The sequence below is a fragment of the Lemur catta genome, chromosome 11, assembly GCF_020740605.2.
Source record: "Lemur catta isolate mLemCat1 chromosome 11, mLemCat1.pri, whole genome shotgun sequence".
Taxonomy (NCBI): domain Eukaryota; kingdom Metazoa; phylum Chordata; class Mammalia; order Primates; family Lemuridae; genus Lemur; species Lemur catta.
Window position 1 is genome coordinate 61,183,674 of NC_059138.1, and position 24,926 is coordinate 61,208,599.

Below are 24,926 nucleotides of genomic sequence, written 5' to 3' on the forward strand. Positions count from 1 at the left end.
GAGAGGGACCATGTGAAAAAACATAAAAAACAAAACAAAAAAACAGGGCCCTTACGGCTTGCAGTTTCCTTCTAGTTGGCAACAGTTTCTAAACTAAACTAGACGTAAATTTTCTGCTGCCAGAGGCTCGTGTACCAACCGGTTTATTCTCCCCACAAGGACGAGCCCGTCAGCGACGACTCACAGAGCGTGACCAGGAGGCTGCTCAGCTGAGAGCCGAGTCACACGGTGCACATTTTTTCCCCTTGAAAAAGGAAATGGTCGGATTTGGAAAACAGGGAAGAGGGGATATTCCTAAATTATCCATAGCTAGAGTGGCCACATTTTACTTTGAAGTCTAGGGACGTGAAGGTAAAAGGAAACCCGAAAACACGACAGGACCTGCGCTTCCGGGCTTTAAGCAGACGGAAGACAGACGCATGCGTCCTGCGCGCTCCTCGGCATCTCCTCCCCCGCCCCCAGCCCGTCGGGGAGCGCTCTGCGCAGGCGCGGGCGCAGGTTGCTGCAGCGCCGGGCCTCAGCTGATGCTGTTGTTGACCCGCCCCTCCCCCGACCGAACTCCGCAGCTGCCCCGCGCTCTGGGGCAGTCGCTCCACCCCCAGCACCCGGGACTGCGGACTCCGCGACCCTGTCCTAGGGCCTTTCTGCGCTGAAGGAGCCGTGGACTGCGCAGCGCCCCGCGTGCCGGTGAGCGACCCCGGACGTGCAGTCCCCAGGTCCGTGTCTAGAGCGGGGCTGAGCGGCGGCGCCCTGGGCTGAGCCGGGCCTGACGAGGGGGTGGAGGAGGGGAGGCCGCCGGGGAGCGGGGCCCACAGAAGCCAGTGATGGAGATGCTGTCACGTCCCCCTACCCCGGCCCAGCCTCCTGCCAAGGAGCTCCTGCTTTTGGCCCGAGCCCGGCCCTCGGGGTTGGTTCTAGGCCCCCGACACACACACCTTGAACGCCAGGTGGCCCTTGGTTTCGCTGTTCTTGAATTTTCTTGTACTGTTCCTTGGATCTTATTTTTAACCTTTACAGAATAGACTTTGTGCTGGGTTTTGTTTACGGAGCTTTTGGAAAAGCGCTGGTTTCCTTCGTTTTCAAGCCCTTTCAGAACTAAAACCAGTGTCTGCACAGATCACGACCCACTTAAAATGGATGGAGTAGTGTGTATGTGTGTGTGTATATAAACACAGACACACATATATTACGTGTGTGTGTACGTATATTTTACCCCCCTCTCCAGACTGAATCTGAGATACGTGTTTGTTGGTAAATTAAGAAGAGACTGGTATAAAAACGTTGAGCACAGGCAGGAGGAGAACGTGGCCTAGCACCCCTTTTTAAACCGAGAAGTTTCCAAGAATAGACATGATTAAACTTGTCAGTTTTCTGAAGTAAATTAGTAGGGAAAGCAGGGATTCCAAGTACCTGACATAGTCTGGCACTTGTCCAAACCCCTACCTATAGTAGAATCAATGAAGGTAACTGTTAGATCAGAAGAAAAAGCTGGCCCAGACCAAGAGAGATACACCTTACACCCCAGCTGTGTTGACTGAGATCCCAGAAAGGGTGCTCCTGAAGCCTTGCTGCCGAGGCCCAGTGATCCCAGTTTGTCTCATGTTCCATGTAGACCCCAAGGTCACAGTGTATGGGAACAGTGATGTTAATTCACCCCTGAACCACCTGTGGCTAGAAAGGGTTTGTTTGGCTCAGACAGAATGTAATTGAGCCGTATTAAGATAATGCTTTTTTAGAAGTCATAAATCATGTGTGTTTTTGAATTTGGACAGTGTTTACATAGATCTTTTTTAATAGTGAAAAAATCTTTCTCATTTTACACTTTTAAGTTTGTGTACTAGTTGTATGGTTCTTATTCTGCTGTTTACACTATGTTTGCATCAAATGGATGGCATGCCAATTTTAAAAAGCAAATTTTTCTTCATATTATAGAATGAATTGAATTATTTGGAATGTCAGTTTTCCTTATTCAAATAAATGAGAATTTTTAAAAGAAATGTCTGTATGTCTACAATCTATTTTTAGGAACTGATAGAAGATATATGATCAAACTTAGAGTAAAATTGCGTTATTTTTAAATTTTGCATTCCTCTTTATTAACTTTTCTTCAGAATATCAGCAGATTGGATTATATGACTTTTAAGTTCTTTTCAGCCTTAAGATTGTATGACCTTAACTGCAATGTTACTATTTTACCTACCTGCAGAGGTTATTTATGCATTAGTATTAATACTAAATTACTTATTCTCACTTGGATTTTAAATTTATATTTAATTTTCCTCAGGTTATTTTGATACTATTATCCTAATATTTTGAGGTTAATATTCTAAATTTTGTTGCTTTGTGTTGGTAAATCATATTAAATATTTTGGAATATTAGTTTCCTAATTTTAACTCTGCCATCTGTTGAATGAAAGAAAAATCTGCATGATTTGGGATTTTTGAGGTATTTTTGTTGTTGCAAGTGTTCAAGTGTTGAAAGCAAGAAATCTCAGGATGGAATTGAAGATGGGAAGGATTGTGGATTTTATTTATCACAGCAGGGCACAAATTTTAAAAGTCTGAAAAGTACTACTTTGAAATTACCTGGTGATAAACCGGATACCTACTTGTCATTTGCCCAAAAGCCATTTTTGCCTTTATTATCAACTGGCTTAAAGGGATTAATAGAACATATGTGTGTGTGTGTGTGTGTGTGTGTGTGTGTGTGTGTGTGTGTGTTTAGAAAAACAAAGTCTGTACTTTTCTTTACAGAGAACCCTAAGGTGTAGACTTTTGTCAGATGTTAATGTTTGAAAGCCCATTCTCATTACTTGATAAGATATCATTTCATAATATTTTGTTAGAGAAACTCTTCTGAACTTTAGTAAATGGCTTCCTTGTTCAGACATCATTTTGATTGAATTCTAATCCAAAAAGTTGTTTGAACACTCTCTTGAAGTTCATTCTAAATTAATTAGGTTATTGTAGATATCTTATAGAGTTCTTGGTGTACTTTTTCCCTTGATATTTACTCTTAAGATTTTTCTTTTTTTTTAGACATGGGAAAGTCTCTTTCTCATTTGCCTTTGCATTCAAGTAAAGAAGATGCTTATGATGGAGTCATATCTTCTGACAATGTGAGGAATGGACTGGTTAATAATGAAGTCCATAATGAAGATGGAAGAAATGGAGATGTCTCCCAGTTTCCATATGTGGAATTTACAGGAAGAGATAGTGTCACTTGCCCCACTTGTCAGGGAACAGGAAGAATTCCCAGGGGTATGTGTTCCTGCATTGTTTTTCCTGTAAAGAATGACTTTAGGCATTTGTACAAATTTTATAAAACCTATGGGTCTAAGCAACCCTCTGTTTTAAAAGACTCTTAGTCTTAAAGTCAAAATTTCATATCAGAAACATACAAAAAAAATACATAAAAATATTAATTAAAGTTCCTAAAGCAGTAGTAACCATCTCACTACCTCCAGTATTTTTTGTTTCCCCACCTGTTGTTATAGCAGATACACACTGTCTCTTGACTGAAAACTTTTAGTCCTATTTGGTATCTATAGCGGTCATACCACAGTCACTTTGCTATTGTAAATAGCAGAAACAATTTAAGTAATTTGGTGACCTAATATTTTTAATTCATTATCTAAAGAATATTAATAAGCTGGCCATTCCCTAATCAGTTATTTCTGAAAGGAACTACATGAAGAGGTATCGTATATGAAGATGAGCCACGTTGGAAAAGAAATACTCAATCTGTGGTATATCATAGGCGAGGTCAGAGAGAAATAATTCCCTAGGTGCTGATTGTAGGCTACTTCAGTAGCAGTGGCAATAAGAAATAATAATGTTACCTTGTGCAGTTCTCATCTTAAAAGTTGATATGTGACCTTGGAGAGACCCTAAACTAACAGTGTAAGGTATACCATAGTCTCTGAGAAATGCCATGGGTTGGAGTTGGGGAAGTTTACATTTGAGATGGCCTTTGAATGTGATTGTTTTATCTTTGCAAGGATAGTAGCTGTTTGAAAATAAAAAAATTATTGCAATTGAAGGGATTGATGCACCAGGCTGGGGTGGGGAGGAAGTGTTTTAGCAGTCTAGTTATATTTTTGAGGTATTTTTTGGCAGCCTGAATATGGACTGTGGAAAGTAAGAAATCAAGGATGATTCCAGAGGTTTTTTTTGTTGTTGTTTTTTGTTTATGTGAGCAACTGAAAGAGTGGAGTAGCAATTTATTAAAATGGAGAAAAGGTGATTTGAGTATGTGTCTCAGGGGAGAGATCAGGAGCTCAGTTTTAGACATGTATGTTTGGAGATACCTATTTAACATGGAAGTGGATATGTTCAATAGGCAGTTAGTTTAAATAATTGTCTGGAATTCGAGTGCAAGGCCTAGCTTGGAGTCATCAATGTGTAGGTATACTTAAAGCCGAGCTGGATGATAGCACCAAGCTAGTCAGTGCAGATAGAAAAATGAGACCCTAGCATTGAACCCTGGGACACTGCAACATTTCAAGGTCAGTGGCATGAGAAAAAAATAGCAAAAGACAAAAAGAAAGTACAGCAAAAGTGGGAGGAGGAAATCACAGTGTCTGGTGTCCTGCAAGGTAAGTGAAGAAAGTGTGCCAAGGGAAAAATAGTGATCAACTGTTAGATCAAGTAACATGAAAACTGAGAACTGACTGTTGGTTTGGTGATACGGGAGACACCGGAAATCTTTAAAAGAGCAGTTTTGGTAGCTTGTTAGGTCATATGTAGCATATAGAGTGATCTTAAGAGCATGTAGGAGGAGATGATTTATATAGAAAGAAAATAGCCTTTTTGAGGAGTTTGGCTCTATAGAAGAGGAGAGAAGAAAAGTTGTAACTGGAGGGATCTATAAGGTCAGGAGAGAGATTTTTTAAAGATAGAGTGAATAATAGGTGTTTGTATGCTGATGAGAATTATCCATAGAGAAAACATTAGTAATGTAGGAGATGGGAGAATTATTAGAGTACTGTTCCTGAGTAGGCAAAAGGCCATGGGGTATAGTGCACAAGTGCAGACAGAGGAGTACTCTTACAGAGGAGCAAGGGTAGTTTATTTTAGTAATAAGAGAGAAAGTAGAGTGTGTGGACACAGAAGCAGGTAGGTGTGTAGATGTGATGGTAGGAGCTTGTGGAAGTTCTCTTTTGTTTATCACATGAACTAAGAATGAGAATGGAGAGAAGATATTAAAGGTTTGAAAAGACGGTTGAAGTTATTAAATTGTGGTCTTGGAGAGTCAGATTGAGAGACTGAGAGTGTGAACTTGGGAAATATGGTATGAGTCTTGGCATCATTAGGGCCACTTAAAATTAGTGATCTAAAATGAGATTGGTGAGTGTAGTTGTATGTTTTTCTCTATCCATATTTAGCTGTGTGGATATATACATACTGGCCAGAGGGTTGGTTTTAACCAGGGTTATAGTTTAGCCAAAGGAATACCACTAAACAAGATGGCATATGTAAACACACACACACACACACACGTATGTGTGTGTGTATATATATATATATATAAAATATTTATATAATTTTTTGTGGGTGTGATAGGGGAGCATGGATGATGTAGGAAAGAATGATAACATTATAGAAAGTTTTTAAAGAGAATTTTTGACTATCTGGTACTTTAGTAGTTCATGTGAAGAGCCAACTTCTGATAAGATTAGAAAATTGGCATTTTTAAAGTTCCATTTATCTGTTAAAGCTTCTGGATATAGCTCAACCCAAAAAAGAAATTATGGATTTTGAAGTGACTTTAATATGGATTGGGGTGTGACCTGAAAGGGCTTTGAAAGGCTCATTACGTAGGGGCTCTTGAAGCTTTAGACTTAGTATTCGTCAGTTTGGGTTTTCAAGGAGGGCAGTGTAAGAATCTCTGCAGTGATAAAGGTTTCAGGAAAGGAAGATAGCAGTGTTTCTTCTGTGTCATCCAGATAACCAAATCAGAGTCTTAATGGAAAACAATGGAGTTGAAGGAAGGCCTGATAAATTCAGATCTTCCGAAAGCTGGGACTTTTTAGATTTTTTCCACTGGAAGGAATAGTAATGGAACCCTCATTCATAATACTATCTTTGATTAGCTAGACATCTAGGTATGAAAACACAGTGTCTTCTGCGGATAATTTTTGAAAGACTTGGACAGCAGTTTACTAAAGGAATGAGATGGGAAGCAGATGGTATTCTGGTCTTCACAAATCAGATTGTGATAGGGTACCACTATATTCTTAATTAATCATGTTAATAAATTTCTAAACCTATTTCTTTCACATTTAGGGCAAGAAAACCAACTGGTGGCATTGATTCCATATAGTGACCAGAGATTAAGGCCAAGAAGAACGTAAGTGATTATAAGACAATGGCAGTATTTTAGGTTTTATTTTCATTTTTTCTATTTTTTTTCAAATTACATATGAATAATTCTGGTTAAAACTATTAAAAGGAAAAATGCTGTCAGGTTGTTAAATTATGCCATCATATGTTTTGTGTCATTGAACAAACAAAACAAGGATTCCTGGTTGGGGTAAGGTCTTGAAAGCAGCATGATATCTGTATCTTCTCAAATCTATTATTAAAACAGATCTAGAATAGCAGTAGGAAACACAAAATACACATCATTTTCATAAAAAATGGGCAATAAGGTGTTCCCAGCAGCCTCCGAATAAAAATGGATATTCAGACCATGATGATAGCAGGGACTCAAACCTGCTTAGCAGCTATGTGGTAGTTATGAAGGGAAGCAAAAAGGGAGTTCCTGAGGATCCTAAGAGCCCTGATTCACAAAGTAAATGCCCTGTCTCAAAAGAAGAGGATCCCATTCTGAGTACTTCCAGCAAATAACTTCCAAGAATAACCTGCTAAAATGAGAAGACCATGAATGCTCTATCTTGGAGAGAGTGTAAAAAGGCCACAGAGATCCACTGAGGGACCTTGAGGGAATCAGAAGGAACTGGACCATCCTAAGTCCTCAAAGACCTTAAGAAACATCAAGAAAAAAAAAAAAAAAAGGAAAGCCCCCACAAAACTCTTGCAAAAGAACACAGACATATCATAAGGAAAAAAGCTGTTGGGTAGAATCCAGTTTATACAGGGCAAGAATTAGGAATAAAAGAGAAAACGGGTTCATACTAAGGAGATAATCTCAGAACTATGGATGTGAATACACAGAGACCATCTTTTTTAACACTTTGTATAAAAACAGAGGATGGAGCCCTTGAGCAGTGAAGCTAGGAAAGCAACCCTGACATATCCCTTTACCCAGAATGGAACCTTTTCTTAAAACTACAAAAACTCTTCTCATTTAAACATGAGCAACAGGAAAGCATTGTAATAAACCATCATACAAAGATACTTTTTAAAAAGTCAGAGAAAATGAACTGAGCAAAATGCTGACAGATGATAAAAGCATGTGAGAAAAGCAAATGAAAACTTTAATATTATGGAAGCTATGACAAAACAGCATAAGAAAAGATGAAAAGCTCAGAAATGAGATAACTAAACAATGCAAGAATGTGAAAAGAGTTTACAGACCTCTAGAAAAAATTAGAAAAAAAGATTTCCACAAAACTGGAAGAACGCAAGTACAAATACATTCCCTAGAAAGTACAATAAGGAAAATAGAGGATAAAGAGGGGGAATGACAACATAACACACACAAATTAATGAAAACGATTTGAGAGAAAATGATACAGAAGACAAAAAAAGAAAATTGAACATGTATGTAATTGGAGCTTCTGAAGGAGAAAATCAAAGGAGTAGAAGTAAACAAATACTGAACATTAATTCAAGAGCACTCCCTGAAGTAAAAGAAGACAGGAACCTACGTATTAAAAAGACCTATAATCCTGAAAAAAATTAACTAAGTCTAGTGAAATGTTTGGACTTTGAAGGTTTAAAAAAAAAAAAAAGCAACAAAATCCTCTTTGAACACCCAGGTGAAAGGATCAATTAATTTATAAGAAATAGAAAATAAGATTGACATGCTACTTCTTGACCACAAAAAAGTGAGAGGTAGAGTAACATATTAAGTAACCAGGGAAATAAAATGAACCAAAGACTTTATAAGTAGTCTGACTTTTTATTATGAGATGTATAGACAGATATGAATGTGAAAGAAATTAGGGTTAATCCTTTTATAACCTGCTAGTGGGAAGGTTTTTCCAACGATTTAGAGGCTAGAAGTGATGAAAGGATAAACAGATAAATTTGACAAATACTAATATAAACTTTTAAAGAATGAAAATAAAACCTTAATTGAAGTCAAAATACAATGGTAAACTGCAAAGTAGTGTTTGCAAGTCATGTCACAGACCGAGGGCCAATATCCTTACTCTATAAAGGCTTTAAATTTTGAGAGGAAAAAGGCCAACCACCAAAGGAAAATAGAAGCTAGTTCACAAAAAGGAAATGCAAATGACCTTTAAACATTTGAAAAGATGTTCAATCATGCTCATAAAAGAAATGTAAATTGAGTCTATAGGAAGATACCATTTCTATGAGATTGACAAAAATCCAAGCTTTTGATAGCATATTTTGTTAGCAACACTGAGTGAAAACAAGCATACTCATGCCTTGCTAGTGAATGGGAATTTGGCATTAGCTAGCCAAATTCCATATGCATTTTCTTTTTGGCTCAGGAATTCTACTTTGAAAAATTTATTCTAAGGACAGTTGTCAAATATAGTAAATGACATTTGCAGAAGTTATTCACTGTGCCAATGTTTGTAATAGCAAACAACTAGAAACAATGTAAATAACCTGTAATCGAGGACTGGTAGAAAAAATTGTGCTACATGTACACAGTAGTAAAATGGAATGAGGAAGAACAGTATTTTACTGCAGTGTAATACAGAGTATGTTTTTATTTGAAAACACACACCAGACATACACACAAACAATGGAATGATAAACCAAAAACTAATAAAATTGGCCACTGTCAGAGTTTGGAAGGGAACTTGGAAGAGGGAACAGATAAACAAGTAAAAGTCTGTGTGTGTGTGTGTGTGTGTGTGTGTGTGTGTGTGTGTGTGTGTGTGTGTGTGTATTGTCTGGGTTTTAGAACCCTGTACTTTTTTTAATATAACTTAAAAGATTAAATCAAAAGTTAAAAACAAAGCAACTGCTAAAAATTGAAACAAAAGGAAACAAATGATTTTAACTGTATATCAAGTTGTTAACATAAACACAGCTGAAGGAATTACTTTAAGTGACTTGAAAACATTGTGTTTTGACTGTTAATATCTAGTAAGATACATTCTAAATGGTAAAGAGAACCAGAACAAATTTTAAACTGTTCTCAATGGTTGCATGATTATGAGTACTGTTGGTATAATTTTGAAATTTTATATGTAAAGCAAATAAGTAATTATGGAAATGCCATTAAGGAATAAGATTTTCAGCATAAGAGCAAAGAGTAAAAATTCAAATAAATAGGATTTTCTAGTTCCAACCAAGATGTAATAACAGAGACTAGATATACTCTCCCACCTGAAATAACTAAAAGCACTGGACAAATACATGAAACAATATTTTCAGACATTGGATATCAAGCAGCACAGGACAGTGAGTCTTGAGAAAGGGAAAACAAAGGAGATAAGCCCTATGAGTGTACCACCTTACAGTCTGGAGAAAGATTCCAAGCTACAGCACAAGGAAAAGAACTCAGGCAGAACTCAGCAGTCTCCCTCAGTTGAAGAAGTTGAGCTGGGATTCCAGGAAATCAGATGACTAGAGTTACCAAGACCGAGTACCAGCGGGTAGAGAGCTGCAGAGGGTACTTCTGAGTCCTGATCAATATATATTATATGTGTAAGGAAAGTACCTGACGCTGTGCAAAGACCACCTAATAGGAACGAACAGACTAATCCTCAGAGCTCACACAAGGCCAGGAATAATTGCTGTTTCTCAACTTGTAGTAAAATTATAATACTTTGGGAACAACTTTTGGTCTTTGTTTACAAATTGAGTGGGTTGTGGTAAGGAATTTAGAAAATATTTATTAATTGTTTTTCTCTATATACTTTAGCTATGTCATTTAATCCTCAAAACCTATGGATTTTAAAGCAGAAAAGGAGTAAATTGCCTTAAACACTGCAGAGAGGAAATGGCAGAAATAGAATTCTAACTTGACTCCAAATATACCTCACAACCTTCACAACTTCATCAGGATTCAGTTGCTGTCCCTAGAGCCATAAGAAAAAATATTACTGATGAATTTTGTAATGAAGATCTATATACTTTGTCAGTGAACTAGCCAGTTTTTTATTTTGGATGAAATGCTACATAGAATGTTATTTTATTGTCCCACCAGGTTCAATAATATTTATAACTATAAACTTGCAGTGCAGAGTAATTTAGAACCCTGACTCATATAGTCACAACTAGGGCTGATTTATAGGCGCTAAGCACTCTAAATAGATTATGGTGGGCTCACCCACCCATAAGTAATTAAAAATAAAACAATGCTAAAATATAGAAACTCCAACAAAGTTCAGATTTTTTATTGTGATGATTTTTAAACTCTTTATACCTTTTTAGGTGTTTCTGTGTATTTTAGCTACTATAAACATTTGTTTAAACTACGTATTAGGAACTCAGTAGTGATCGCTACCCTACTCAGGTTGAGAGAAAGTCCAAAGTGAGTGAGTGGGAACTGCTTTGTTTGCTCAAGACGACTGTAGCAGTAATTTAGCAAAATTTTTTTTTTTGCTTGTTTTATTTTGTTTTTTGGTGAACCATTTTGCTCTCTTAACTTAGCAACTTAAAATACACAGAAATATTTATAAAACATCTTCAGGAAGCACTTTAATAGCTGTTGTGAGGCATACAAAGATTAAATTCATCCATGCATTTAGAATGGAGTTGGTGGGGAGGAGAGAGTGGAAGAAAGGATAAAATGAAAATTTTTTCTATTACTAGAATATAAGGAAAAGATAAGTAAGTGACATGCAAGACTTAGAAACAAAAAGGGGTGCTTTAGATTTTCAGTAGAGGACTGTATATTGGAGAGGTCAGAAAATAGTTCATAAAACTCTAGTTTGGAGGTTAATCTTGAAGAAAAGAGGTAATTTCCATCTATGGAGATTGGAAAGAAAAGAGGAAGAGATGGAAGAGATACATTTTAGGGTAGTTAGAAGAATGGCAAAGGTATATAGCGCTTATTATTTTTCTTGTTTTATACCTGCATGTAGTTATCTCTTTTCTTGATTTAAAAACAACAGTGTGACATCACCTTCAAAGCAGGGTTGACCAGTGTAAACAATATTTTTAAAACCATACTTAAATACTTTAGGATAAGGAGACTCAGAAAGGACTGGTCGTAATCAGTGAGAATCATTGATGCAGCATGTGGGTATGTCATTAGTTTTAAGAGCTTCTCGGGTGGTTCTGATGAGCAATCACTGTATGGGATCATTTGCAAACTCACATGAAAATTCTGCTTCAATGAATTCAGAAGGGAGTCTTGAAATTTGTATTTGTGTAAAGCTCCTCAGCTTGGCTCTAGTATGAAGACTGGTTTGGGAATCACTACAGTAAATTTCTATCACTTATATAAGGCTGAAATCCTAGTCTCCAAAAAGGTGAATTATCCTTTTAAGGAGAACATTTTAACACTTAATAGACTCAGAACCAACCTTACCCTACACTTCTAGAATGTGAAAATTTGGTAAAATTATGCATGTTATACATGTTGCTGGTATAACGTATGGGGGAAAATTCAAATTGAAAATATATTCTCTGAATGTTGCATTATGTAATTTTTGAGGCACATATATTTAAATACTCCCTTTTCCTTTTCAGAAAGCTGTATGTGATGGCTTCTGTGTTTGTCTGTCTGCTCCTTTCGGGATTGGCTGTGTTTTTCCTTTTCCCTCGCTCTATCGACGTGAAATACATTGGCGTAAAATCAGCATATGTCAGTTATGATGTTCAAAAGCGTACAATATATTTAAATATCACAGTAAGTACAAATTTATATGAAAAATATTTGGCTTTTTCCTTTTATCTTGTTAAGCAGTACCTTTGTCCCTGTTTAGAGAATGTTTGTTAAGTGTGACACTGCTCAGTTTGCTTTGTGTATACCTTTGCTATATTGATCTTCTCTACCATTTCTGGTTCTGCTAAAAATGGCAATTAATAAATGCTGGCAATTCTGTGTATATACAATAATTTAGTATTTTAAGATGTTTTTAATAGGGTACTATAAACTAAACAACTAATTGCTGGCAAAGAAAAAAAGTATTACAATTTACCTTTCAACATTTAACTCTGAATAGCTCCTAGCAAGGTATTAACAGTTGATGTGATTAATGTTATAAATGTAACATTTTTATTTCCTTGTATTTTGTGACATACAATATTTTGCCATCTTTGACAGACCAATTGTGTTTAAAAATAAAGTACAAGTGGCTAATTTCTCTGTTATAAATTAGTATGTGTAAAAATGTCCTCTGTGTTTCTTAAGACAGTGTTTTCTAAAAGGACTGTATAGCCTCTCCACTCTTGAAACCAAAAAACAAAGAACCCAGAAAATGTCTTCTACTTGTTTTATATTACTATGTTAACATTTGTTTGAAAAGAACATGGTTTGCTAACCACTGCATTAGGGAAAAGGAGAATATGTATTAGTCATGCCATTAGTAATCATTTATGGCTTCAGGTCTGAGTTGTGTATCTCTGTGACATGATCTGCTTGGAAGAGTGATGTTGGACTTAGTTTTCCTTGCAGAGTTAGATGATAGGGTTAAGGTTAAAGTAGAGATGTCTGTGGTTATGGATGGGAGGAGGGAGTTTTAGAGGGACAGGATGATATGTTAAAGTAGAATCACTACTAAATTACAGGAAAAAAAGAGCTCCCATGGATCCATTTATCTTTATTGCTTACTGTCAAAAGTTGCCAATCTAAGAGCTTTAAAAAAAATTATATGGAAAAATATATATGTGAATAAAACATTCATAACACATTGCTAATTGTAAATTGTTTCATATGACCAGGGAATTATTGTTGGGTATTTTCCCACTTTAAAAGCCCTTTGGAATAAGGAATGTATTGTCCTTTCTCTACAACGTTTAAAACAGAGGCCAGATTTTTTTGGTCTACCTCCAAAGCCTGTTACTATCACATACTCTAAATATATAATAATAAATAATAAAAAGCCATGTGACATTATCTTTTAAATACCAGGAAGTATATTTAAATGTGAATATTATATTTTTATTGTGTAGGAACTCCCATAGTTTGGGATACTACCACTTAATTACATTGAGAAAGACTAAACATTAAATAAGAAGTAGGATTATTATTTAGATAAACATTAAACTTAACTAGGTGATAATAAGGTACGAACCTGAGTTTCATGTAGGTTCTCTATCAGTATTTTGAAATTATATTGAATTATATTCATATAATTATATTGCTTTTGTTTGTTAAAATAAGTAGTGTATACTAGTACTACTTCTTTTTTAGTAACATTTATTGTCATTCTACTTATGAAAATATTTAATTATCATTAAAGACATTTGAAAACTCCTATAATGTATAAAGGTTTTTATTTCCACTGCCTAGACCAATGTATGTATATTTGCTAACTATGTATATGTAAATTCATATACACACATACATTTACAAATGTAATCAAATATTCTCATATGTAATATATAAAAGATACGTATATACACACATGCACACATTTTAACTGAGATCACACTACCTTCTTCCATATTAAATGGTGACATGTAGTCTGTTACATGACTGTATAATAAAATCTATTCAACCATTTTCTCTTTTTTTTTTTTAATTTCAGAATATTACAAGGATACAAATGTTTTGGTTACTTGGATTGCTTTTGTACTTCTTGAGACAAAGTTATAAGGGTGCCCATCCCCCAGATGGTGTACATTGTACCTGTTAGGTTTGATTTCCCCCATCCTCACCTCCCCCTCCCACCTGTGTGATTTCCACTGAGTTTTACTTCTATTTATGCTCATGAGTGCTGTTCAGTTAGTTGCAGTTTAATAGTGAGTTACATGTATTTGTTTTTCCATTCTTGTGATACTTCACTAAGGAGAATGGTCTCCCATTCCACCCAGATTGTTACAAAAGGTATTAATTCATTTTTTTTAAGGCTGACTAGAACTCCATGGTATACATACACCACATTTTGTTAATCCACTCATGAATTGATGGTCACTTGGGATGATTCTACATCTTTGTGATTGTGAATTGTGCTGCAATATATATTCAAGTATGAGTGTCTTTTTGATAAAATGACTTTTTTAAATTTGGGTACACACCCAATAGTGAGATAGCTTGATCAAATGGTAGGTCTACTTTTAGTTCTTTGAGGAATCTGTGTACTATTTTCCAAGGAGATTGTACTAGTTTGCAGTCCCACCAACAAGGAATAAGTGTTCCTTTCTCTCTGCATCCACGCCAGTATCTGTTGTTTGGGGACTTTTTGATAAAAGCTATGCTTACTGAGGTTAGGTGATATCTCATTGTGGTTTTGATTTGCATTTCTCTGATGATTAGTGATGTTGAGCATTTTTTCATGCATGTATTAGCCATTAGTCTGTCTTCTTCTGAAAAGCTTCTGTTCATGTCCTTTGCCCACTTTTTAATGGTGTTGTTTGATTTTTTCTTGCTGATTTGCTTGACTTCTTTGTAGATTCTGGTTATTAGCCCTCTATCAGATGTATAACATGCGAATGTTTTCTCCCATTCTGTAGGTTGTCTATTCACTCTACTGATTGGTTTTTTTTGGCTGTGCAGAAGCTTTTTAATTTAATCAAGTCCCATTTGTTTATTTATTTTTGTTGTTGCTATGATTGCCATTGGGGTCTTCATAAATTCTTTGCCTAGACAGATATCTTATCTATAAGAGTTTTTCCAACATTTTCTCCTTGAATTCTTATAGTTTCATATCTTAGGTTTAAGTCAGTTATCCATCTTGAACTATTTTTAAGTGGTGAGAGATGTGGATCCTGCTTCAGTCTTCTATATGTGGCTATCCAATTTTCCCAACATCATTTATTGAATGGGGATTCTTTACCCCAGTGTATATTATTGTTTACTTTGTCAAAGATCAGATGGCAATATGTGAATGGTTTTATAACTGAGTTCTCTCCTCTGGTCCATTGGTCTGTGTCTCTACTTTTGTGCCAGTACCATGATGTTTGGGTTACTATAGCCTTGTAGTATAGCTTGAAGTCCGGTAACAAGATACTTCCAAATTTTTTTCTTTTGCTTAAGGTTCCTTTGGCTATTCAGGCTCTTTTCAGGTTCCAAACAAAGAATTAGTTTTTCTAGATCTGTGAAAAATGACATTGGTATTTTGATGGGGATTTCGTTGAATCTGTAAATCACTGTGGATAGTATGGGCATTTTAACCATGTTGATTCTTCTAATCCATGAGCATATGTTTTTCCATTTGTTTACTTCATCTATAGTTTCCTTCCTCAGTGATTCATAGTTTTCATTGTAAAGGTCTTTCATATCCTTGGTTAAATATATTCCCAGGTATTTTATTTTCTTTGTAGCTGTTGTGAAAGGTATTGAGTCTTTGATTTGATTCTCAGCTTGACTGTTCTTGATGTATAGAATTTCTACTGATTTGTGAACATTGATTTTGTAACCTGAGACTTTGCTGAATTTGTTGATCAATTCCAGGAGTGTCTTGGTGGAATCTAGGATTTTCTGGATATAAGATCATATCATCAGTGACATATCACTTGATTGCCTCTTTCCCCATTTGGATACCCTTAATTTCCTTCTCTTGCCTGATTCCCCTGGCTAGGAATTCCAGAACTATGTTGAATAGAAGTGGCGACAGTGAGCATCCTTATCTTGTTCCAGTTCTGAGTGGAAATATTTTGAACTTTTCTCCATTCAATATGATGTTGGGTGTGGGTTTGTCATATATGGCTTTTATAATTTTTAGATAAGTTCCATCTATGCCTATTTTGTTAAGAGTTTTTATCATAAAAGTGTGCTGAATTTTGTTGAATGCTTTTTCTGCATCTGTTGAAATGATCATATTATCTTTCTTTTTTTTTTTTTTTTGCTATGTTTTTATGGTGACTCACATTTATTGCTTTGTATGTTGAGCCATCCTTGCGTCCCCTGGATGACGCCCACTTGGTCATGGTGGATTATTTTTTTGATGTGATGCTTAATTTGGTTTCCTAGAATTTTGTTGAGACTTTTTCCATCTGTATTCATAAGGGATGTTGGTCTATAGTTTTCTTTATTTGTTATGTCCTTTCCTGGCTTTGGTATCTAGGTGATACTGGCTTCATAGAACAAATTGGGGAGGATTCCTCCCTTCTTGATGTTATGAAATAATTTCTGTAGTATGGGTACCAATTTTTTGCAGATCTGGTAAAATTCGGTTGTAAAACCATCTGGTCTGGGACTTTTTTTTGTTTGAAGATTTTCTATTCCTGCTTCAATTTCATTGCTCATTACTGGTCTGTCCAGGATTTCTATTTCTTCTTGATTGAGCCTTGGGAGGTTATGTGTTTCCAGGAATTTCTCCGTTTTCTCAACATTTTCGAGTTTATGTGCATAGAGATTTTTATAGTATTCACAGATGATATTTTTTATTTCTGTGGTATCAGTTGTAATAGCTCTTTTTTCCTTCCTAATTGAGCTTTTTGGATCCTTTCTTTTCTATTTCTGGTTAATCTAGCAAAAGGCATGTCAATTTTATCTTTTCAGAGAACCAACTTTTTGTTTCATTAATTTTCTGTATTGTTTTTTTGTTTTTGATTTCATTTAGTTCTTCTCTGACTTTAGTTATTTCTTTTCTTCTGCTGGGTTTGGGTTTGGTTTGCTCTTCCTTTTCTTGTTCCTTGAGATGAATCATTAGATTGTTGTGTTGTGATTTTTCTGTCTTTTGAATGTGGGCATTTAAGACAATTAATTTTCCCTTTAGAACTGCTTTTGCTGAATGCCATAGATTTTGATAACTTGTGTCCCCTTTGTTTAGTTCAAGGAATCTCTTGATTTCCATCTTAATTTCCTGCTTGATCCAATAATCATTCAGAAGTAGGTTGTTTAGTTTCCATGACTTTGTGTGGAATTGAGTGTTTCTGTTGGAGTTGATTTCTAATTTTATTCCACTGTGGTCTGAAAAGATGTATGGTATAATTTCTGTTTTTTTGAATTTGTTGAGGCACATTTTGTGGCCTAAGGTGTAATCAATCTTAGAGAATGTTCTGTGTGCTGATAAGAAGAATGTACATTCAGTAGTTTTGGGGGTGGAATGTTTTGTTAATGTCTATTAGGCCCATTTGCTCTAGAGTCCCATTTAAGTCCAGTGTTTCTTTGTTTATTTTCTTCTTGGAGGATCTGTCCAGTTCTGTCAGTGGGATGTTAAAGTCCCCAGATATTACAATGCTGTTGTTTATCACTTTGTTTAGATCTAATAGGGTTTGCTTTATGAATCTGGGCATACCTATGTTAGGTGCATGAATATTTAGCATTATTACATCTTCTTGTTGAATTTCTCCCTTTACCATTGTATAATGACCATCTATGTCTTTCTTTACTATTGTTTATTTGAAGTCTATGTTATCTGATATAAGAATGGCTATACCTGCTTTCTTTTGATTTCCATTTGCATGGAATATTTTTTTTACATCCCTTCACCTTAAGTCTGAATGAGTTGTTATGGGTAGATGTGTTTCCTGGAGACAGCCGATATGTGGCTTGTATTTTTTTTTTTTTTTTGAGACAGAGTCTCGCTCTGTTGCCCAGGCTAGAGAGAGTGCCGTGGCGTCAGCCTAGCTCACAGCAACCTCAAACTCCTGGGCTCAAGGGATCCTACTGCCTCAGCCTCCCAAGTAGCTGGGACTACAGGCATGCGCCACCATGCCCGGCTAATTTTTTCTATATATATATTTTAGTTGGCCAGATAATTTCTATTTTTTTTTTTTTTTTCAGTAGAGACGGGGTCTCGCTCTTGCTCAGGCTGGTCTTGAACTCCTGACCTCGAGCAATCCACCCGCCTCGGCCTCCCAGAGTGGTAGGATTACAGGCGTGAGCCACCACGCCCGGCCTTAATCCACTCATCCAGCCTATGTCTCTTGAGTGGGGAATTCAAACCACTCACATTTATTGAAAAAATTGATAAGTAGGGTGTATTTCTTTTCATCCTGTTGCGTAGTACTTTATTGCTTTGTTTTACCTGTTGAGCTATTATTGTATATGGACTCTCAGCTTTAGCTTTTGGGTGCTTTTACACTGGTGATGTATTGTGCTGATTGATGTATAATGCAGATTTGAATGTTTCTTACAGGGCTGGTCTGGTCTTGACACATTTCCTCAGGGTTTGCTTTACTGAAAACATCTTTATTTCTTCCTCATATAAGAAACTTAGTTTTTCAGGATGCAGAATTCTAGGCTAGCCATTATTCTGTTCAAGAAGCCTGAGGATGGAACCCCAATCCTTTCTGACTTATAAGGTCTCAGTTGAGAAGTCTGCAATTATCCTGATGGGTTTCTCTTTGTAAGTTACCTGATGTTTTCGCTTTACAGCTCACGTGAGTTCCTCCTTTGTGTTAACTTTGCAGTCTGATGACTGTGTGTCATGATGATTGCCTCTTTGTGATAAATCTTCCAGGTGTTTGTTGAGCTTCTTATACCTGGATATCTGAATTTCTAGCAAGACCAGGGAAGTTTTACTCAATTATTCCCTCAAATAGGTTTTTCAACCGTTATGTGTTATCTTCTTCACCCTCAAGATGTCTATGATTCTTATGTTTGGCATCTTTACATGATCCCATGTTTTTTTTATTTCTCTGCTCTTTATCTTTGACTGACTTGTTTAATTTGAAGTTGTTGTCTTCATGCTCTTGAGATTTTTTTTCTTCTGTCTGGCCTAGCCTATTCTTAAAATTTTCCACTGTGTTTTGGATTCCCTTGAGTGAATTTTTCATTTCCAGACCTTCTGTTTGAATTTTTTTAATAATTTGATTTCTTTAGTGAAGTTTTCATTAATTTCCTATATTATTTTTGTGGTTTCTTTCTGTTCGGTTTTCATTTTCTCTTGCATTTCATTGAGCTTCCTTATAATCCAAATCTGGAATTCTTTATCTGTCATTTCGATATTTTAATTTTGGTTGGTATCCATTGATAGAGAGTTGTTGTTTTCTTTTGGGGGTGACCTTTCACTCTGATTTTTCATACTTCTGGAGTTCTTTCATTGATTCCTTCTCATCTGGCCTCTTGATCAAGGCCTGAGGCTACTGGGCCTGGCTTCTGGGCCTTTCCCCAGATCCCCAAAGATCAATCCCTGACTCTGCCAGGGAAAAGAGAGCTGGTCCCAAGTTGCCTGTGGGGTTTTAAAGCAGATTTGATGATCCTCTCAAGTTGCATCTGTCCTGCTGTCTTCACCTCTTCTTAACAGTGTGAATTGTGTTCAGTCCCCCAGCTTAATCTCTGATATAGGGGGTGGTACTTGTGAGTATGAATCAGCCATACCCCATTTGCTTGAGTTGGACAACGTTCTGATGAGCTATACAGTTGTTCTCCCTGTCTTTGATTGATATTCGTGTGAAAGAGCCAGCTGCCAAGATGTTCTTTTGTACCCATGGTAAAGTCTGGTCCTTCTTGTGGAGTACTTGAGTGTCCCAAGCTTTAGGACCCTGTAGCTCCCAGAGGATTGCTTGATCTCTACCACCACTGAGGTAGAAGAAGGAGCAGGGAAGTTTGTGGCTAGGTTGTGGGAGCCTGAGAGGCTTTGGAAAGCCTCAGCAGGGCTCAGAAGTTGCTTTACTGGGCACTAGGGGGAGCCACTGGTATGGGAGTCAGAACGAGCTCTCCAAACGTGGAGAGCTGTTCACAGGGGAGGGGCCTAAATGCTTGAGTGCTAAGGCCTCCTGCTGGGATCTTTCTGCCTTTACCTAGTAATGGAGTTTATTTGAGATGAGGTGATGCTCCACCAAATCGCCACTTCTTGGACCCCCACAACCCACTTCCCTCAGTTCAGTCCACGTGTGCTTCCTCACCACCCAAGTGCAGCTTTCAAACTCCCCCCGCCTTCTGTATGCCTGACCCAGCTAGCATCCGTCTCTGCAAAATGCCCGTGGGTAGCAGCTCCAAAATTGTGTATCCTGTTCCACTACAAGTCCTCAGAGGGAGAGTATGAGCCCCCCCTATCTGTAAGGACCTCACCCTGTAGCACGTGCCCGACAGAGAGAAATGGCCACTGTAAAACTTCTCAGCTCAAACTGCACTTCCAATTGTAATGATTGGGGGAGGGGCCGCGGCACCCGGTCAGCTGGCCGGCCTGAGGAGGAGGAGTTTGGTTGCTATGGAACCAGGGGCTGGGCTGTCCCTCTCTGAATGCCACACCCTTATCCAATATGATGGTTCTCCAGTAGGGAGGTTGTGTGCTCCTAAATCTTCATTCCTCAGCACCCCAGTACACTCCCCTGTTGGATATATCCATGTGGGCTTCCTTGCTACCTGAATCCAGCTCCCAGACATCTCCCCTGTGTCCCCCTGCACCCGTCTCTAGTCCTTTGTGTACCAGGACCGGCTTCCTTATCTGAGCAGCCAGCATGCAACCCCATGAAATGCTGGAGGGCAGGAAGTTCCCAAATTGCACACCCCTCTTCCACCACAATTCCTCAAGGGGAAGAGGTGTGGGTCTCACTCTCTGTGGAGACCTCACCCTCGTATGTACGCCCGCGGGAAAGAAAGGGCTGTTCGTGAACTTCTCGGGTCAGGCTGTGCTTGCGTTGTAATGGGTGGGGAAGGGGCCGCAGCTCGCCGTCAGCCGCAGCCCCGGTTGCAGTGGATGGGGAGGTGCAGGGTTGGAGGCGTCTGGATGGGAGAAAGCTGGCGCTCTCGCTTCTCCTGGCGCTCTCATGTAGGCTGCCCTTCACGGAGGGCCCAAACTCCGCGGGCTTGCAAGTTCCCCCCCGTATTCCATATTTGCCGCCATGCCTGGGCTCATGGAGGGTGGAAAAGCCTTCAGTAAACTCGGTGTCCCGCTGTTCACCGAAGACACATATTAGGGGGAGGGGAATCCCCCCTTACCCTTTCTCTGGGCTCGGAGCCTCACAGGGTTTAATCCTCGCTGATGTCTTCTCTTTATCTTCTTTCTGCTTGGCTTCATAAGCTTCTGCCTGGGGTTCCCGGCCATCTCTGATCTCTCTCTGTGATCTACACCTGAGCAGCGAGTCTTCTCCCATCTCTTGTGTCCTGTATCCTGCCTTCCCACGAGGATCATCTGACAAGGGATGTCTCTAGTTATCCATCTTGCCAGAAGTCTACTCAACCATTTTCTTAGTGGATGTTTAGGTTTGCTATTACAAATATTCATTCATAAAATGTCTCTGTGCTTAAACTTTGTTTCCATCATAGGTTATTTCTTTAGTATAAATTCGTTGAAACTAAATTTGCTAATTAAAGGTCATAGATATTTTAAGCCTTTGATAAAAAATCATTATTTTAAAGCTTATGATTGTGGTCCCTTTTTGTCTTATAAATTAAATGGATTCTCTCTCTCCTCTCAACAACAAAATGCCTGACCTTTAGTACAAATTTTTTTTATAATATCTTTTCTTTGTCTTTCTGAATGTTTATCTTTGTATTTCCTTTCTAGCTCTCAGTGTAGCTTTTTTTAGTTTTCATAAGTATTTCTGTTCTCAACTTCTTTGCATCATTGATCCCTTTAATAGTCTAGTAAAAGTTATGGACACTTCAAAAAAAGACATACCAACAGTATTTTGCATATACAGAGGGTTGCAAGATTCTCATAATCCCATTCCTTGATCTGCATCAGAAGATCCATTGACTTCAAATTAACAGTTTTTCCTATCATTTCTAGAAATTGATATGAATATTAAGAACCAAATAGATCAAATTTATATATAGGTAGATAAAGGTGATTTCTACTATGTTAGGGAATTTTTAAAAATATTTGTTTACATTTATAACTATAATTAATGTAAATGACTGTGTAAGTGTGATCATATAATTGCTGATCTCCAGCATGTCTTTTTTATCCCTTTAGACTAAAACTGTTTTCTCCTTTCCATTCATTCCATATTATATCTTCTTTTCATGTCTTGTTCCATATTCATGTTAACTTATATAGGTACAAACATGTTCAGCTTTATAAAAATGAGTATTTTCAAAAAAATATTTTGTACATATTTTCACATTTTTTATTTTCTCATTTGTTAATACCTTGTAGAAATCTTTCCTAATTATCTGTTTTAAGAGTTAAATCCATTCTTTTTGATGGCTGCATAATATTCTAGATAAGGACTTAATATAATTTATTCAGTCATTCTTTTTATGGGTAGCCATTTATTTTATTTTCACAGTGTATTTTTTGCCACTATAAAGAATACTGTCATTAACATCCTAATATTTCTATTTCTGTGGAATAGATGCTCAGAAGTAGGATTACTAGGTCAAAAGCTATCATAATTTTTATTTTAGTGTATGTCATGAGATTACTTATCAAAATGGTTGTGACACTTCACATATATACCAGCAATGTAAAAAGATACCCTTTACCCACATCCCTGACAGGAATGGAATTTGTTTGCCTTTTACAAACTTTACTAGTTTGAGGGATGAAAAACAATATTTCATTTTTACTTAAATTAACTTTTTCCTGACTATAAATGAATATGAGAATTTAAAAATATTTCTTGACCATTTAGATTTATACTTTTTTGATTGACTTGTTCATGCACATCCTTTGCTCTTTATTTTGTTTCCTATTATAGCTTTCTCTTTTTTAATTTATAAGGGCTTTTTGCGTATTATAGATGATAACCATTGCTATCTGTCTTATAAATATTTCTTCTATATTTATCATTTAGTGTCTGTTGATTTTATTTATGATATCTTTTGCTGTGACTGTTTTAGATTTTTTTATTTTTAGATTTAATATTTTTCTTATTTTGTATTGGCTGTTTTCTAAAGTAATGTGAAACAATAGTGAATTAGAAATGTAAAAGCTGACCCCAGCTGTTACTCAAGTATAGGAATGATGCAACCACATTTCTCTCTAATCAAACAGACTTTTTAATCTGTCTCATTTCTTTTCCATAGTGACCTGGTATAAATCTCTACCAGCGTATAAGTTAACGATTTCCTTTAAACAAAAAGCTTATTTTAAGTACTGTTTTTAGCCTTTTAAAATGTCATCTTTTATTTAATAGAATAGGAAACAGCTTACTAGTATAGTTTATGAAAAGATATATATTGAGTTAATAAGAATTTAGATGAAATTTTAAAATTGTTTTTATTGAAGTCCTGCTAACTAAGGCCACAAATACATTTTCTAACATTCATTTTTCCATATTCTTATACTATACATTTTCTGGGTTTATTATTTTTTTTATTTTGAATTGTTTATTTATTGTAGACGTATTATATACGTAATGCTCATGCATAAACGCAAATAACTGGTTCATTTAATGTTGACATTTTGGCAATGCTTTTCTTTCTCTTAATAAATGAAGCATAGCTACAGCTGAAGTAATTTTCTTTATTAATTATGAATAATATCTATATGCTTATTTTTAGCCAACCTTGTATATTTTTCTGCCTCCTTTCTTTTGTAGAATACCCTAAATATTACGAACAATAACTATTATTCTGTTGAAGTTGAAAACATCACTGCTCAAGTTCAGTTTTCAAAAACAGTTATTGGAAAGGCACGCTTAAACAACATAACCAATATTGGTCCACTTGATATGAAACAAGTAAGTCTCAGTCATGAAATACTTGGGAGGAGTTAAATGAGTCTCAACTTTTCATATCATGTAACTTTAGGGGGTGGAATATTTTCCCAAAAACTTAATTTTGAAATGTGTCCCGTATATATAAGATGGAATTGTAGAATCAAGCTTCTAAAGGGAGAGTTTTCTAACTCTTTGAAGTTACGAAGTATATCTGAAATATTTGATGTTTGATCCTATTCTCTATTGTGTCTTTTTTTTTTTTTGCCTTTCAGATCGACTACACAGTACCTACTGTTATAGCAGAGGAAATGAGTTACATGTTGTAAGTTCTAATTCTTACTAACTTTTTATTATTAAACAATAAAGTATATAGAATAAAGTATAAAGAATATTTTTTTTGAATTTCTATAATCGTATCAGTCAGAAAGACTACATTATGGAATATTCCTTCTGGCCTCTGATCATCTCTGTTCTTTTCTCTTTTTCAACATATATAACATTTATGTACATAAACCTATACACATAAAATTTATTTTTTTATTTTTCAGAATTAGGATCATATACACCATGTCACTTTTTATTTTTAGTTACTATAAGAAGCATATTCTCATATATTCTTACATTTGCTGATATTTTAGTGTAAGAAAACTAAAAGTGCTAATGATGTATGCTACTGTATTGGTTTACAGTTCTCAAATTTTTAACTTAGGTCTAAATGATTATTAACTCTTAATAGGTAAAATAATCAAACTTCTTGATAACTAGCAAACTGTTTACCAGAATTTCAAAAGGTGAGCAAAATGTATAAGTAATCTGTAGCCCATATTAAAGCAACCCTACAACTGCAGTGGTATGAATGCATATATATTTTTAGGATAAATTGTGAATATATCAGTCATTATTTGAAGTATAGTAAATGCTGAACCAACAAATGCTTGTTTATTATATATTTAATATTTTAATATATGAAGAATTTTAAATTAGTCACTTACAACTTATATTTATTTACATTTTAATTTCTTTGACAGTGATTTCTGTACACTGCTATCCATCAAAGTACATAACATAGTGCTCATGATGCAGTAAGTATGAATTTTTTTCAGGAAGAGCTATTTCTTCTTAACAACTTTAGATTTATAACATTGTCTTATAGCATACATGACATCTTTACAAATACCATCTCAATTGGATTTTAAGCC

At 36.2% G+C, this 24,926-nt stretch overlaps 1 protein-coding gene across 4 annotated transcripts in view; it reads left to right on the forward strand.

Moving 5' to 3' along the window:
* Nucleotides 1-466: 466 nt before the first annotated feature.
* Nucleotides 467-24,926, forward strand: part of TMEM106B (transmembrane protein 106B) — a 39,465-nt gene continuing 15,005 nt past the window's right edge. For 2 of the 4 annotated variants that reach the window (XR_006738136.1, XM_045564316.1), the window contains exons 1-7: nucleotides 498-716; nucleotides 3,040-3,261; nucleotides 6,289-6,352; nucleotides 11,812-11,971; nucleotides 23,608-23,748; nucleotides 24,000-24,049; nucleotides 24,756-24,809. Coding sequence is in view for 3 of the 4 variants with exons in the window: in XM_045564316.1 (XP_045420272.1) it covers nucleotides 3,042-3,261; nucleotides 6,289-6,352; nucleotides 11,812-11,971; nucleotides 23,608-23,748; nucleotides 24,000-24,049; nucleotides 24,756-24,809 (689 nt within the window). In the remaining variant the exon portion in view is untranslated. Of the gene's footprint in view, nucleotides 717-3,039; nucleotides 3,262-6,288; nucleotides 6,353-11,811; nucleotides 11,972-23,607; nucleotides 23,749-23,999; nucleotides 24,050-24,755; nucleotides 24,810-24,926 lie in introns of all 4 variants that reach the window. The other 2 variants (XM_045564314.1, XM_045564315.1) reach the window with 2 other exon arrangements.